This window comes from Orbilia oligospora, assembly GCF_000225545.1.
Source record: "Orbilia oligospora ATCC 24927 unplaced genomic scaffold scaffold00110, whole genome shotgun sequence".
NCBI classification, from domain to species: Eukaryota; Fungi; Ascomycota; class Orbiliomycetes; order Orbiliales; family Orbiliaceae; genus Orbilia; species Orbilia oligospora.
Genome location: NW_011645667.1, coordinates 315,624 through 332,254, shown reverse-complemented (window position 1 = coordinate 332,254; position 16,631 = coordinate 315,624). Strand labels below are relative to the sequence as shown.

General features: G+C 44.0%; 6 protein-coding genes across 6 annotated transcripts; 3 read left to right on the top strand and 3 right to left on the bottom strand.

The window, feature by feature from the left end:
• Positions 1-425: 425 nt before the first annotated feature.
• Positions 426-3,746, top strand: AOL_s00110g102 (uncharacterized protein; the record flags this gene model as incomplete). The annotated part of the gene is made up of 7 exons (XM_011126792.1): positions 426-736; positions 796-884; positions 950-1,127; positions 1,197-1,243; positions 1,297-1,355; positions 1,427-3,560; positions 3,619-3,746. The coding sequence occupies 7 exons, from the start codon at positions 426-428 to the stop codon at positions 3,744-3,746; spliced, it is 2,946 nt and encodes a 981-aa protein (XP_011125094.1).
• Positions 3,747-4,799: 1,053 nt separating this feature from the next.
• On the top strand, positions 4,800-6,137 carry AOL_s00110g101 (uncharacterized protein; the record flags this gene model as incomplete). Its single annotated transcript, XM_011126791.1, has 3 exons — positions 4,800-5,178; positions 5,391-5,988; positions 6,080-6,137. The coding sequence occupies 3 exons, from the start codon at positions 4,800-4,802 to the stop codon at positions 6,135-6,137; spliced, it is 1,035 nt and encodes a 344-aa protein (XP_011125093.1).
• A 376-nt stretch (positions 6,138-6,513) lies between these two features.
• AOL_s00110g100 (uncharacterized protein) lies at positions 6,514-8,481 on the bottom strand (the record flags this gene model as incomplete). Its single annotated transcript, XM_011126790.1, has 6 exons — positions 6,514-6,549; positions 6,616-6,674; positions 6,742-6,849; positions 6,942-7,364; positions 7,447-7,729; positions 7,810-8,481. 6 exons carry the CDS (start codon positions 8,479-8,481, stop codon positions 6,514-6,516), a joined length of 1,581 nt encoding a protein of 526 aa, XP_011125092.1.
• Positions 8,482-10,535: 2,054 nt separating this feature from the next.
• On the top strand, positions 10,536-11,689 carry AOL_s00110g99 (uncharacterized protein; the record flags this gene model as incomplete). The annotated part of the gene is made up of 3 exons (XM_011126789.1): positions 10,536-10,799; positions 10,932-11,304; positions 11,337-11,689. The coding sequence occupies 3 exons, from the start codon at positions 10,536-10,538 to the stop codon at positions 11,687-11,689; spliced, it is 990 nt and encodes a 329-aa protein (XP_011125091.1).
• Positions 11,690-11,775: 86 nt separating this feature from the next.
• AOL_s00110g98 (uncharacterized protein) lies at positions 11,776-13,985 on the bottom strand (the record flags this gene model as incomplete). The annotated part of the gene is made up of 4 exons (XM_011126788.1): positions 11,776-11,820; positions 11,884-12,580; positions 12,656-13,133; positions 13,196-13,985. 4 exons carry the CDS (start codon positions 13,983-13,985, stop codon positions 11,776-11,778), a joined length of 2,010 nt encoding a protein of 669 aa, XP_011125090.1.
• Positions 13,986-15,638: 1,653 nt separating this feature from the next.
• On the bottom strand, positions 15,639-15,962 carry AOL_s00110g97 (uncharacterized protein; the record flags this gene model as incomplete). The annotated part of the gene is made up of 2 exons (XM_011126787.1): positions 15,639-15,846; positions 15,913-15,962. 2 exons carry the CDS (start codon positions 15,960-15,962, stop codon positions 15,639-15,641), a joined length of 258 nt encoding a protein of 85 aa, XP_011125089.1.
• Between the last annotated feature and the right edge of the window lie 669 nt (positions 15,963-16,631).

Genomic DNA, 16,631 nt, shown 5'->3' with positions numbered 1-16,631 from the left:
AGGCAAGAAAGTCTCTTTAATGGATTTTAATTTTCCAGGTCAACAGCTCCAGCACTCCAAACTTAATGCTTTATTTCATTATCGTCCCTTTCAACCCCATTAAACCACCTCTTACGTCTTTCTCATTCATTATTATCCTTTGATATCAATATTCTCACATGCCGCAATGATTTTGATCTCGCCACAGATAGCATTCCCCAAGCCTCACGATCTTTTTACTTCTCAATAGCGCGCGCTACGAAGATACCGGTGTACCCGGATTCTGATGACCCAGTGCCAGTACCCAACTATATATATAAGATCCCGATACTCGGTGGGTGAGCGGGTAGTGATAGTTATTACTTGATTCTCACCAGAAGCACCGCTACCGATTTCTAGGTGATCACTACCGCTTCTGGGGTCCAAGGCGCTAAGCATAAGGAACCATGTCATCACCGCTCACACCTATTGACGACGAGCCTACTACTCCCAGGTTAGATGGGGTCGACGAGAGACCCTCAATTCTTGGTATTACAGAAGTTAAAGTCAAAAATACTGTACCCGAGCGACCCTCTGAGCCCACAATTTTTGACGCTACCCTAACTAGCTCGCCGATATTTGAATTCTGTGAGGGCGACTTTCAACGTTTATACCCAGCGGACAGGGATGAAGATGGGTGTGTCACGGAGCCAATTAAGCCTGTGGACTTTGAGGATCCATATTTGTTCCCGACATTGACAAAAAATGAGTTGATACGGTATGATGCCGGCATTTTTTTGTTGTCTATCACATGCTTCTGCTAATATTAGACATCAGCCTCAAATCATTGTGGTACTACGGACGGTACATAGAAAATGATACATACTTGTTATCATGTTTGCAAGATCAAGTAGACTTGGTGAATGGTATGGTTTCTTTTGGCAACAGTTGTTGGGTTAGTAGTAACTGATCAATGTATGGTGTATGATAGATTTCATGGAGAAGGATTGTGTGATCCTTGGCCTACTCGATCACGACTACTATCGGAGAGTCGTAACTGCAAATGTGCCCTTAGCCATCTTACCCCGTCGGGAGGCTACTTGCGCTCATACGGTCTTACATGATGGAGGGAGGGTGTTTATGGTGAAGGATATGGAAAAAGACTGGAGGTTCGTTACGTAGCCCCGGTTGCTAGCCTCGATCTAAGATAATGTTGTTAAATAAAATCGGATATCTAGGTTTATGGCTTCACCCCATGTCGAGGCCGGTCTAAAATTCTATGCAGGTAAGTCCTATCAAGTCTGAACCACGCGGCTAGCGGTACTAATCCTTTTGTAGGGACACAATTGAGGTACAAGATACCTGGGACCAATTGTGAAATCGCTTTTGGGTCTCTTGTAAGGATAAAACGCGCCTTCTGCGACGCAATGTGGACTAAGCTTTCGTTGACCTGGTAAATCGAGGATAGTGTGTCGCCAACTTCTCAGCAACTCAGCCTCTAAGCCTTCGACAACAAAATGCGCTCATGAAATTCGCCGATATCATCGTCCATACTATCATTGAGCGAACTCGAAGTATGAGGCTTGCAGAAAGAGAACGACTTACATCGATACTCGGACATCTAACAAAAACTGCTGAGCCGAAGACCATCAGAGAAACCGCTTTGCAAACACTACGAGAAACGTATCCCTTCGCTTCCGTCAGTATTCAGAGCCACCATGATGACTACCTTTCCCTCAAGAATCGGCATTTACCTATTTCATACTCCGATTTTCGGGAAAATATTTGGGAAGATGACGAGGGCCTCAATAATTGGATTGCAGGACACAACAATATACCGTATAAAAGATCGGAATGCGACCCTAGTGTTCGAGCTATCGCAGTCAGGATGAAATCTGATCCAAAATCATATGTGGTGGTAGAAACCAGCCAGATGAAGCAGATATTCGATGAAGTAGACTCTTGGTTTGTCGGCGCAGTCACACTTCTTGTCTGTAATACCATTCAGGAAGAACTGTTAAATCAGACTATGGATGCAAAATCTCGTTTCCTAAGAGGAATTTCCCACGAACTCAGAACACCAATACATGCCATACTATCGTCCTGCGAGCTGCTCATAGAAGAGAACAGAGGTATAACGCCACCAACAAACTCACAGGAGCATGTTGACTCCTTGATGCTACCGAGACAAGCTTATCTGTCAGATAAAGCTCTCGCCATGCTGAGTAACATCGACAGTTCGGGCCGGGAGCTTCTTAACACTATCAATAACTTACTAGACTACGATCAGTTCGAAAACAAGGCAATAGTCAAAGTTATGCAACTCCATAGTTTCAATATCATCGAGGAAGAAGTTCTGCGTGAAACTGCTTCTGGGTTCAACACTGACCAAGCAGTCACTCTAATATCTGACAACCGGCTGCCTCCAGAAGTTGAAATGTTGATGACGGATTACAACCTGATAAAGCAATGCCTAGGGCAGCTAGTCCAAAATGCTATGAAGTTTACGAATACCGGGACTGTGATATTCCAGACTACGCTGTCAGAACACCACGACATCCTCGAGTACAACATCGTGGACACTGGCATCGGTATTGCGGATGAAGATCGTGAAAAAATATTTCAACCATTTGAGAAAGTGGACCCGACAGTGAGAGGCTCGGGTCTAGGGCTTCCGGTGGCATCGCGGATTGCAGAAGTTCTGGGAGGTAGTCTCAAGTTGATATCATCGTGCCCCAGCGATGGATCACATTTCAGGCTTCAATTAGAAAATCCAATATTGGCCTGCCCGAGACTTTCTTATCGAAAACGTATCCTGATAAACTGCGAAATGCCTCTTACGTACTTTATGCCGATCGATAGACAACTCGAAACCGTTCACCTTACTTATGCGGCCCGAAACTTGGAAAGAATGGGGTTCAGATGCAACGGACCGGACAAGGCAACAGTGGTTCTCGTTGAAGCTAAGAGTGCCACCGACACATTTGCAAACCTACTTGGCTCTATTCGACGCGACCAGATTATCATATACATCTGCCAGAATTACAGTGAGCTTCGAGACAGCGAGGAGGCGTTAAGTAATGAGGACTATACCAGGAGATTCATCCGTTGCCTCACCCCAGTTCGAAGAGGAAGACTTTGGCAGGTTGTAGAGGACGCCGTAAACGCCTACCGAGATTTAGGTCTCAAAGACCCAAAGTTGCACCTCCCCGAACCATCCAAACACTTTCTGGAAGGCCCTTCAAAAGTTCGATCTGGACAAAACATCCACGCGACCGCAATTTCCACAGAATCGTCGAAGACCCGACGGCGCCATCATGGACGCCGGCGTCTTGACGCATTGCGAATTCTCATTGTGGATGATAACCCTACGAATCTGGGTATCCTCGTGATGTATTGCAAGAGACGTAAACATGACTACGTTACCGCTGTAAACGGGAAGGAGGCGCATCAAAAATACTTGGAGGCAGCTGCAGAGGATAAGTGCATATCCCTTGTCCTGATGGATTTGGACATGCCAGTCAAAAACGGGATTGATGCGACGCACGATATCAGAGTCAGCGAGGCGACAGAAGGACTTCAACCGAGTATGGTGTTTATGGGTTAGTATCGGAAAATCCCCAGTTCTTGCCAATAGAACTAACTGAAGCTTTGTGATAGTTACTGGGCAAAATACGGATGAAGACAAGGAGAAGTCCGTAGCGGCTGGTGCCAACGGGTACTACGTGAAGCCGCTGAGTATGAAGGCGCTTGACGACCTTATATCTCTACACTTTCCCCAGGAGTGATCGGAATATACGGTTTGAGGGGAGACGCCTCCAAAGTCTCAGAATACGTATCCCACTTATGTTTCTCGAATCATCCTTATCCACTCTTTACGTGAGCTGCTATCCATCCTTTCTCTGCTCTGTATTGATGACTAGGATGATGGCACAGCACTTGAAAGGCCCAAATTCCTCTTTATAAATGCTTTTTTATGTTTTAATTATGTTTTTGCTTTGACTCGGTAGGGCTGGAGTTTTGTGGGCTTGGTCTCTTTCGTCATCCTCTTTCTTTCTTTCTTCACAAATTTCATATTGTCGCGCATCCTGATCGCTCTTCATCTTCTTGAATATCGTGGATATACATCATATACCTGGCCCAAAGAGAGCATATAATAGTGCCGACCTTCAGGCAGGTGCTATTATTTTCGTTTTTATTACCTTGGACTTAAAGGTCCTATGGGGTGCTTGGGGTATATTGATTAACATCGCACATATATATCTTGTTCTATTAGGTCGTTGAGATGATTCTCGTCATAGTTAATGTATATTACAACAACATCATGACAATTATACATATGAGGGGTTGGGAGGATGGACTTAGACCCCAGTATTTCTACTAAATTCTAACCCTCCTTACGTATTTATTGCACTGGCTAACGAATATGTTCGAGTTATATGCATTACCAACATTATCAAGTGAGCGTCATACCATACCAGTTTATCGGATATAAGACGGCCTATGTGGGTCTCTTTCTTCACCCTGATTTGAGTATGCGGGGTAGGCTATAGGGGATATTGATGCCGGCATAATTAGTGTTAGCCATGGTGCACGCGCACGGCTAGTAGACGTTTGTTCATGTCGCACATGATAATGCCGTGGCCGCTGACGACCTCAATCCAACGTCGGCCAACGCATCACGGCCCGGCTTAATTCTATTCATTTAAGGACTAGTCGCATATATTACGCCTCTCTCCCCAGGACATATCTTCAATTTTATCGTTCCCATCCCCAGTTCTCGAAATTTAACACATATACACAGTTAGGCGGTCCATTTAAGCGCGATACTCCAGTACATGATGGCTAAGGTTTCCACCCTTCTCTTATCGGCCGCCACCCTTGGCATATTAAAATACGCCCCTCCCGAATATCTCGCCCCGCTTATCGACCTTCTTTCGAAAACGCCGGCTACTCCACAGAGAATTTTATCGTGCGTTCAGTTTTTTGCATGGTTTAAATTACTCACTGGGGTGACATCGAATATCAATTCGTATTTTTCGTGGAAGAAGGAGAATAATTGGGTTACAGATGATAAATATGACTGGGACAAAGAGGTGGTGATGATTACGGGTGGTAGTGGGGGACTAGGGGAGCAGATGGCGATTCAATTTGCGGAAAAGGGGGTTACGGTTGTGGTTATTGATGTGAATCCGGTTAGGGACGAGGTTTTAGAGAAATGTCAGTATTTTTTATATACTTTTTCTATTCATATTAGGGAATTCGGGTATTTCAGTCCTGGATTCAGTCTCTTTTCATCTATAAAAACTTTCTTTGAAGCATTTATTTCATACTGTGTCATTATTCATGCATATTCTCGCCGAATATATATGACGCCGGACTAACTAGGTATGACGGGGACAAACACCTGGCTTATATCTAATCAATAACAGACAAAACGATCTCCTTCTTCTCTTGCGACATCTCCGACTTCACAGCCCTTTCAGCAACGGCTGCTGAAATTCGCAAAGCCCATGGCGATCCAACAGTCATCATCCTCAACGCCGCAATTGCGAATCTTGGTCCTCTCCTCTCGACTCCAGTTGCACAGTCTCAAAAGTTGATTAACATCAATCTAACCTCTCACATCGCCATGATCCATGAATTCCTCCCGTCAATGATCAAGAGTAACCACGGACATGTAATGTTCGTCGCCAGCATGTGTTCTTATCTTTCAATAGCTGGGTTGGCGGATTATTGTGCGACCAAAGCTGGTACGCTGGCATATTATGAAGCACTCAGGCAAGAGTTGAGACATGAATACAAAGCTCCGAAGGTCAGAACGAGTATTGTGCATCCTACTTGGATGAGGACGAAAATTGTACCTTTTGAAACTGTTGAGAAGAGCGGAGAGATTAGGGTTCAAAAAAGGTTGTTCTATGGGGTTGAGAAGACAGCAAAGATCGCAGTGCAAAAGGTGTTCAGTGGGTATGGAGGGAGGGTAATTGTACCGGATGTTTGGCAGATGAGGGCTATGATTGGGCTAAGGACGTAAGTTTGACTTTTATATCTGTTTTTGGTCCCTGTTTATTCTCTATCGTGAGTTTGGTGAAGTTTTTGCTAACGGGAATGGGATGGCCAGGTGGTCGATCTGGGCACAAGAGTCTCTTCGGGACTATGTTAGACTCATTGGGCAATAAATTTGGGTCTAATCAAAACCTCCACGGGGCGCGATTACCATTCCGTTTTGTTTTCAACATTTCTCTTCTTAACTTTGTTAGCACAAATACACATACTTCGGGTCAACAAAAGGTTTTTGATATTAGCAGACTAAATCACACCTGCAAGAAAAGTTATCCCAAAATCGAGTTCCTCTTAAATTTCTCATAGGTTTATGTTGCAAGGCAGTGAAGAAAGACTGATAATATTATTTCCTTCCTTCCCTACACCGAGCTTCGTTAAGAAATTTCAAATACAAATATTAATAATATCCGACGGCGCCAAACTAACTCCTGTTTGAAATTTTGACATAATTGATTTAATAGATAGCCTGAACCCTTCTGTTACTTTAAATATTTACTTCAACAGTGGAGTGGTAAGAATTTCGAAAAGCTTTTAGGAACACATTAAGTTAGAACTCAAATGAAGATATTTGCGGGGCAAGATGATCAGACTTACTCTCATCTCTAGCGCAGCATCGCTCAGGCCTTCTCCTCCAATTCCCTCATCAATTTGATCTTAAAGATTAGAAGACATGTTAGTTTCGGTCTTCTTAAATATGTTGAAGACTGCGAAATCTCTTACCGCGGCAGACATAAACCATATCTGGGAATTCGGCCATATCGTCGAGTTGTGTTATAAACCTGTCTGCGGACCTATCGTCGCCAATTCTGCTAATGACAAAAGATACAACTTGATATCATAACGAATCATAGTCAGTATGCGTATGCGAACAGTTATTTGGTTACGATAAGCTGTTCTCAGATTTAAATAAAAACACTTACCCCTGTCACCATATCCATTATCCTCGAGCATCATCAGACATCTCTTTAATTCCTGGATAAAGACCTGGTCTTCGCCACGATTTGGAGCACCATCGGTAACGACACAAATGAGGTATGGAGAATCAAGTTGCTTCCCGGCTTCGATAGTGCTAGCGACGAATGGATCAACCACTTCCCGTTTGAACGCAGCCCCAAGGGGTGTGCCACCGTCGGGGTCGATGATATCCAATTTGTGGAAAAGTTCATCTTTGGACATTCTTTCCCAGTTTACTCGTCTATTGAGAAATCGTACGTATGTACCACCGTCATCCGGCATTAGTATACTAGTCATATCGGCGATGCGTCCAATGATGTTGTTCTGAGATTTGATACGAGTTATGGAGCTATTGGCAGTCGTATTTGCACACATGGAACCGCTGTCGTCTGAAGAGGAAACAACGTTAGCTGACTATTTTTTATGTGTATACGTAATTAAACGAATAGAAGGTCGGGTTTTGAAACATACCGCAAAGAATGATGGTTTTATACAAAGATAGTGTAGCCAAGCCGCGCAGATTCTCGGGAGTGTTCAAGTTGCTATTACTTTTTCTGAAGTTTACAAGTCCGTGGGTTAACCGTTGAAGTTTGTCGCTGTTCTGTGGAAAGAATCGGTTCAATCCCATAGTGTCGACAATGTCAAGTACACTTTTTTCGAAATCCGCGAAGGTCATGCAATCTTCCATAGACTTGGCCGGTGGTTCACCGGCACCCGTTGAGCGATTCAGTTCTTCACGGGTTATAACAAGTTCCTATAGCGTATATCAGTATCTGGTCAGATTCAAGTTACCGTTAATAGAGTTTGTTTTTTTAAGCAATTAAGCTTACATACCTTGGGGACTAGGTTATTCAGCAGCGGGTCATCAATCGCGCGCCGTCCACTTATTCCTAATACAGCTCTCATAATACCCATGCCCTCGCCGGCCGCCGTATTCACAACCCAAATAATATGGCTAATAAAAGCACGAAAGTTTTGCATAACAGATGCCCGTTTACTTGCTCTCTGTTCGGCTGGCAACAACGCATATAGAAGCCTACTATTAAACTGCGCCGCCGCAAGCTCCTTTGCTGTCTTTTTTTCACTGTTTGTCATCTCCAGGTTGGCGCCCTCATCAACCAATCTACTGACAATCTTTTCATTTTTCAGTTGCACAATGGCTTGCATTAGCGGCGTATTCCCAGTTCCTTTTCTTGGAACTACATTCAAATCCGGCCGCTTACGAAGCAATTGCTCAACGATTGAAGATGAGTGCTTTGTAGACGTCGAGGTAGCCAACCATAGAGCAGTTGAGTCATCTTCTGCCCGGATATCCACCCTTGCCTCGTGATCAAGAAGGACTTGAACTACTTTCTCATGGCCCTTTAGGATTGCGCCCATGAGTGGTGTGTAGCTCCTTGCTGTGGCTCGACCATTGATGTCTTCACCGGATCTCATGTACTCTTTTAAGGTGACTTCATTCAGTTTGCCGCTTAGGGCGTCTTTCCAGATATGTGGACAAGACATGATGAGGGTACAAAGGGCCTCTCCCGCGCGCCCACGCTTTCGTTTGGAGTACTATGTCTAAATATATGTCGTTTGAGTATCTTCCTAGGGCTGACTTGAGTTAGTTGACTATCGGATCAAGTCGGCATGGCCTTCCCGCTGGTGATCACAGGACCAAGTTTGAAAAGAGAAAACCCCAAGGAAAAAGAAAATCAACATTCCAGAGTTCTGAACCTACAGAGTTGTGGAAGCACAAAATATCGAATGAGTCGATCTCAAGGTCGTACTTTTTTTTGTCGGGATCCTTCAGCGCCTGAGCTCTTAAGCTCTTAACATCGTCTTTTATCTGTAATTATTTCGTATCCGCGAAAGCGTAGGAGAGCTAATTATTGAATTTCGTCCGTCCGTTTCCCGTCATCCTACATCTGTCAAGTGTTCTGTGGTCCAGTCCCATGCGTAGGCAGAGCTAGATTGCATGATGTTGGTGCGTATATATTTGGTGATAGCTCTTGCATCATGCAACTCCCCCTCTTCGACCTATGCTGTACGCTTTTTATTGGCCGAATTGGAAATAATTATGGTGGGTATCCGCCCCAGGATATCGTTCAACTTCTGAATGCATACTATATCTTTCGGATATTTCAGGGCCATTGGCCGGAATATGTACCTCTCGAAGCGTCCTCTGATCCTCAGGCCTTCCGCCTATGATTTTCTGGAACTTATCCCGATCAAAACGTTCTGTGTTGGCAATTAATTGGACCATGCGTCCTGTGTAACGCAGTTAGTGCGAACAAGCTAGAGCATGTTAGCCTCGAGACCAGGCGCAGAGAGCATGTATAAAATCATGGCCAGGATAGGCATGTGTCCCGCGAATATAATTCGAAGCTGATACATCAAGAACCCTGTGGATGGCTACGTATTGCTGCATATAAAGTCCATGCATCATGCACGTTCATCCACCCGTCCTATGAAAGCGGGTACCCCCCATCCTCAAATTGCAACACCTCGCCACATATGTCTCACTTCAAACATGTTAACATGAAGATTCAGGCTTTCTAACACCCCCAAAGTTATCATATCGAACACGCAATGGCATTTCATCCCATATTTTCTTAAACCATCGTTTCTAAATTTACAAATCGCGTATGCCAATTGGACGGTTCTTGGGCCAGCTACTTCTATCATCGAAGGGATACCTGAGCTGGGATGGGATATGCAATGCATTAAAGCCACATTCTAGTTCTAACGCAGCTGCATGACCAACGGTGCAACTAATTTTCAGGAATCCTTGATGTAACTAGTAATACCATTAAACGAGCGGGGTCTATCTAGCCTAGAGTATTACCGATTGGTTCTAATTCGAAAGTAAGCCGCCCCACTAGGAAATATCTTGCCCATTACCGGAACCTGCATGTTTCCTATCCATTGCTACCGCTAATTAATCCGTTTAATGCATGCAAGAACATTCCCAACACTATAGGAGATTAATAGATCTGAAAGCTCGTACCCTATAGATATTAGATTTCCAAATATATGGTAAATTACCCCGCCCTTGAAGTATTCTACTCGGCTAATAGGTGGCTCCGCATAATGGGCCCAGAGAGTCTATCCCTCTAAGGATATCCCTGACAAAAGCCACGCCTGATGCTATGTCACACACACTGCTGATCCTTTTCAAAGAAACTCCATACCCATTGGAAGTTTATGCAAGTTTGAATTACCGTGATCGAGCTAACGCCGTGGATAGTGATTCGCGAACATGAAGTGACTTTGTTTCTTCTCAACAGATGGTGTAGCTTTTCTCCAAATGCAGTGGAATCACTCTATCTACCTGGGAGGATAGCTTGATAGTTTTTTTTTTCTTGCGACGGGAGATTTATACAGATCCTATCTATTATATGGGAAACAAAATCTTATAAAGGCCTCCAGTTTCGAGACAAGATCAGGATGTTTAGATAGAATACCAATTCATCAAATCTTCAAACAATCGAAAACTAGCACTTCTGCAATCACTTTTTCTGCAAGCCATCTCTTTTTATTTTTGAAACCTTAATTCTCGCAAATTATTTCTCAAAATGGGTGACGATCTCAAGAGAATTGCCTACTGCCTTTCTGCCTCTAGCACATTTGTGTCAGAAATGGCTAGCCACCTCATCTATGCAAATGATGGTACCCTTACAGAAGAGGTTTGGGACCCAGAGAGCGGTGAGACAATAAAACAAGAAGAGGTTGGGGATGGTGTTAAGGATGGTGCACCTGCCGCTTACGTGTGGTATTCGAATGGTCAGGGGGCTGAAGACTACGGTGACGATTTTGACGAAGGAATTGGTGGTGAAGAGGTCAGTTTACTTTCCGCCAACTGTGGCTGCATATATATCACAAAAGTGATATATATGATTTATGATATTCAATATTTCTTAGCCAAATCAATATGCTAACTCTTTCAATAATATTTCTCTCTGGGCCTGTAGAGAATGGTTTTCTCCGTCACTCCGGAGAACAAAATCATTGCATTCAAGTATGACTATGAGGAAGATGACGTCTGGATGGACTACACTGCTGGAAATGTTGGCACCATCAGCGTGCATCCGCAATCCGGACTATCTGCAGCTATCAACCCTGACGGCCTCTACTTATTTTTCATGAACCCGTCTGGCGGATTGCAAGCCGCAGTTCGACCGGGCGGTGAAGATTGGACATTAACAAATGTTTTCCCTGCCGAGGCAAAGATTGGTACACCCTTGACAACATCTGTATCCGACAAAGGTGTTTCTCTCTTTTACTTTAGCGTTGACGATACATTACATTACTTGTACCGTGGTCATGAATCTGGTAGCTGGAAAGGTATGTTGTCCAATCTAAATACATTTTTATAGGGTTGAAAACGCCTCAAAAGGATGAATCAAAACTAACGTCGGTTCGCCACGTCGCAGACCACAGGATTGACAACATTGTTGTCGAGACCCCGGTTACCCGTTTTCGAGCCTCTCAAGACCAAGAGACGGGAGAGTTTGAAGCTTATGTCTTGACAAACGAAAGACTTCTCCGATTTTCTGGAACGAGCGAACCCGTGGATGTCGGCTCAGTTGAAGAGGGGGTTCTGACAAAAACAAATGACGCGCAAAACATCAGGTGGATTAGCAGGGGCTGTCGTCCCTGCTTTTTCAGAGTGCGCTATGTAGTCATTTATCATTACTTCGTTCCTAGATTTCGGGGTATTTGCTGGTAGTCTAAAAGTTATAGCTAGCTCAAGCTCGGTTTCTGTACATTCGTTGAAAGCAAGTTGTATTTAGAGCAATATTTGGTTTAGAAGTACTACTGTTTTTTTTCCCCGTCTTCGGCAAACCGGAACAGACAATACTGTTTCAAGTAATGTTAGTACATATCATAACGGCGTTTCTGAACCATTCGAGACAGACTTACTAGGTTCTCTGTATGCTTGGCCCCCGCCGGTATGAACCCAACTCGTTCACTTTCATACAATTCATACAATCCTTCTGGGCCTTCCGGTGGCATCTGGTCAACGTCATCCACCATCATTCGCAGCTTCCTCTGGCCTTGTATAATTTGGAATCCTTTAGCTTTGTCTTGCAGTTCCACCAAACTATCATCTCTGATTCTCTCAGAAAGCTCGACTCTATCGATATCCTTGTCGGTTCTCCATCGTACCCACTGTGGCTTTGGTTCCGAATTTGTGGGAGCGACACGTCTCCCGCCTGTATCCTCGCCTTCGTCATCGCTGTTTTCCTGCCAGGCCGTCCACTCCTTAAACCTGAACACGTATCGTGCAGGTGTTAGTGATTTTTGGAGTCCGTTTGCTCCCCCAGCACAAGAAGGTGTAAGGCCAGGCAGCACATCGAAAGTGGTTTCGAGTTCTTCAGCCCCCAAGCGAGCTTTTGCAGTCCTCACCCCCCTCGCGAATTTCATGTAAAAAGTTAGCTCAGGGTCTGGATACTTGTCGTGCGGTGGCTTTAAACCACAAACAGCGAGTCTTTTTGATAGGTATCCAACGCTGCACCCGGAAGCCGCTGTCCATCGGCAAATATCCTCGAGCACACCAAGATGTATTCGAGTTCCTTGGGCCGGTGACTTTTTCTTCTTTTTATCGCCCCCGTAGTTGCTTGAATTTTTTCGTTAGAAAGAATTTACTTGGGTAATTGAACGAAAGATATGGAATTGAATCAGGTTGACTTACTGTATCCCAATTGCAATTTCTCTCCCTTCACTTCCTATCCAAACAGGGCCGCCACTGTTCCCAGGGACAGATTGAATATTGTATTTGAGACATTTCGGCGCAACTTGGTCAATCCTCCCAGAGTAGAAGTCGGGTTCATTGATAATTTGATGATAGCCAATAATGTTGACCCCAATTTGCCTCATATCAGAAGATGAAGCTTCGGCCACCTTCAGCGAGAATCCAAACCCACCCTGCGGGCGCCCAGGTAACAATATCATTCCATAGTCATCAACCTTGCTGTCTGAACATGGTTTATTCCTATAAACCTCAGAAATAAATATATTCGCTGGTGTAATAACTTCGCCTGTCTCCGAAATCTTCATGTCTTGAACTATCTCGCCATCTTCGCTTATGAGGTTGTGCCCTGCCGTCAGAAGTATTCGACCTGATTTTTGGGCTAGATTGATATAGAAAGCGGTTCCGGTACGTCTGCTACCTATTAAGGGCCCCTATTAGTCAAAAATGTGGATTCGAGGTATGCACCGATAGGGTTTATACCTTGTTGAGTGAACTCCAGCTTTACTGTCCAACGTTTCCAATTCCCTGTTTGAGCGGCAGCCAGATTGAGGTCAAGGCCCTGGTCTGGACGATCATACCAGTCGGAGTGCTGAAAAAGACTAGTATCTTCGGCAGTTGCCGGGGAAGATGGCCCAGCAGTGGTATATCGTGGCTCGGCGGTGGCACCTCCTAGCTCAGGCATAGTCTCTTGACGCTCAGGAATAGCCTCTTGTCGTTCAGGAATAGTTTCTCGCCGTGCTTCGGGAATAGTTTCTTGCCGTGCTTCGGGAATAGTTTCTCGCCGTGCTTCGGGAATAGTTTCTCGCCGTACTTCGGGAATAGTCTCTCGCCGTTCAGGAATAATTTTTCGTCGTAATTCAGGGATGGTCTCTTGCCGTTCGGGAATGATATCTTGCCGTAATTCAGGAGTAACCTCTTGTTTTACGGTAATAGCCTCTTGCTGCTCGATAATAGTCTCTTGTTCCGCAGGAATAGTCTCTTGTCGTACAGGAATAAACTCTTCCTGTACAGAAATAGTTTCTTGGTGTACAGGAATAACCTTTTGCTGTACAGGGATAGTCTCTTCCTGTTTAGAAACTCTTCCTTGAGGCTCGGGAATACTTTCTTGGGGCTCAGGAGTACTTCCTTGTTGCTTGGGAGTAGACTTTTGTGGTTTAGGAACAGTCCTCGGTTGCTCAGAAGTGACAACTTCAGGATCGGAGTGGATACTCATCCCTCGAGACACGCTGGATAAAATCGAAGAACCAGCCCTTTTGGTTTTGGTGACCATTTGAGATACTGATCCTCCTAACATAGTTACCATAACTTGGCATAGACCAAAACCGTCCTAAAGTAATAAAAGTCGTTCCGAAATTTCGAATTTACAAAGTGAAAATAATGCTGATGGTATCAGCACAATTGCAAAACCGAAAGTTTGGCATAGGGTTTTTGAGGTCTGATTTATACACCAAGCCATAGCCAGATATTGTATGGATTACCACGTTGCAGTGACTTAGGCAATTTTTCAGGATCCAATGGGAGTTGAAACATCCACGTCTGGATACATGAACAGTTGTCCATGCTGGGCTTTTATGTCGGTCTGCGTGTCTGCGTGTCGAGTTGTCGCACCAGCCACCAACAATGCGCCAGCCACATATTTGTTTTGCGCTAACGCCACTCAACTATAAATTTTATTTTTTTTCCGCGACACCAAACCAACTTTTCTCTTCCTTCACCAACCATCATCACAGAAAGAAAAAAAAACTTCAACTCCATCATCCATCCACATTCACCTTTCAGAACCCCTAATACGATCTAAGTATCGATTGTACCTCCCCCCTCGCTCAAACAATCGCCATCAAAGCCACAAACAGACAATGAGGGAATCATCCTTTCATTCGTCCATTTCACAGAAAGCTTTGGGAGAAAGTCCCCGGACGTAGTTTTGTTTTCCAAACAAAACCAGTTGAAAAACACCGACATAGAAGCATTGATTCCATTCGGTTTATCATACAGCATTATAAAACAATTACACCCGCTTTCTTCGGCTTCACAACCGTTAGTTACTACCACGTTCAAACACCGATTATTTGTCTCTCGCCCTTCGGGGTTGATCGTAGACTGTTTTCTTTGTTGTGGAAGGATTCGGGGGTGGTCGAAGTTTGTGGAAATTGGGGAGTTCACGCTCTCTGGTGCTGGTTTTTAATTTTCGTCAAAGATTGGATAGTTATGCGATTGTTTTGTACTTTCTTCGAAAGAAGGGTATGAGGTGACTCGATGGGGCTTATTCTTGAGGCGAGGGGGGTTTACATCTTTACACACCATTAGATTCTCCAGGGGACTTCTTCTGGGAGGGGATTAAGGTGGGCGATGGAGTTTTTTCTTCTTCTGTTCTTGAGGGTTCAAACCTTTTTCTTCAGAACTCGGGGGCTTCTTTTGTTCTTTAGAAGATCTTCCATCTTTCATCTTTTTTTTACACTTCTGGTCGGTCTTTAACTTGAATGCAAAAGTTTTCCTCGGGGTATCGGAGAATCAGGGAGAGTACCCAGCGTGATGAATCGCAAATCATAGAGTCAAGCACTGAAATGGGCTTCGTTGACGGACTGGTCAAATATACAGACGTCTCTGAAGTTTTGTTGATGCTAAGATTTTTTTTATATCTGATTGGGTCTCTCCTTCCGTTCACATTCCTCATACTCTTCAAAAATGGACGTTTCACCGGTGAAGAATACGTATTATTTTCAACGAATATTACGTGACAAGATCCCGTTTAACTCCAAAAAGTCCCAAACCCCTAAAAATCAAACGGTCTTTCCTCCCTTCCCTTCCCTTCCCTTCCCTTCCCTTCGCTTCGCAAGATGAAGGTTCGGGTCTGAATACAAGACAGATTCCATCCCATATATTTTCACAAATTGATATCTTTCATTCTTTGATCGTTATTTCCTTATTTCCCCGGTGCCTTCCCAGCATCTTCAACCCCCTTCGCCACGGAGTTTACACCGCTTTCAACACCGTTGGTTACATATGCAAGCCCATCCCCCACTGCCTTTGTCCCCGTGGTATTGTTTATCGTTCCACCGAGACCGCGGCCAACTGTACCGACTGCTCCGCCGACCGTTCCGAGCAGACCACCTGCGAGGTTTCCCACGGTACTATAAGGCGGCTGTTAGCACACCGGCACACAACGAATTTTTAGACTTTACGAGGTTGGGACTTACGAGGTAACACCAGTCACACCTTGACGGACGCCGTTGTTCTTGTTATTCATTTTGGAAAGGATATAATGTTTATTTCTTTTTTGGATAATATGTAGTGATATTTTATTTATTTCGTAGATGTCTTGCTTGAGAGCTTGGTGTTTAAAATATAATGAAGTATATTAAATTTCGAGAACAGATCTAGCAAGAAGCTCTTTTATATCCCATTTTATCTACTAATCGCCGCAATGACGTTGCACATGCAAAGCTTGTCCGTGCATCATTCCCCATGACGTCATTGACCAAGACTGAAATATCAAACAGGTATACCGGTACCTGCGTTAATTCAACATCATTATTCGCGCTCTTGCTCCTTTCTAACATGTGACATTCCATAACAACAAATATAATGTAATTATGTGAAACAAGAGTCAAACAGTAAATGACAATGACAATTGACGATAATATTTTACTTGAGCGGTGAAAGTTGTGTATAGTGCTACAAAGCGTACTAGTCTGTAGATCGATAGATCCCAAGCGCCCAACTGCTTTAGTTAACAGAGAAAACTAAGAAATAACACAGTGCCCAATACATAAAATTATAGTGTAGTATAGCGTTTCTATATATATATTGGAATAAATCACTGGCTGTTCTGCCCTAAAGACCTTATCAAATAATCCAAATATTCCCAAATCAGCATTTCATTACTAAGTATTTAGGAATTTAGGAAATCCGGATA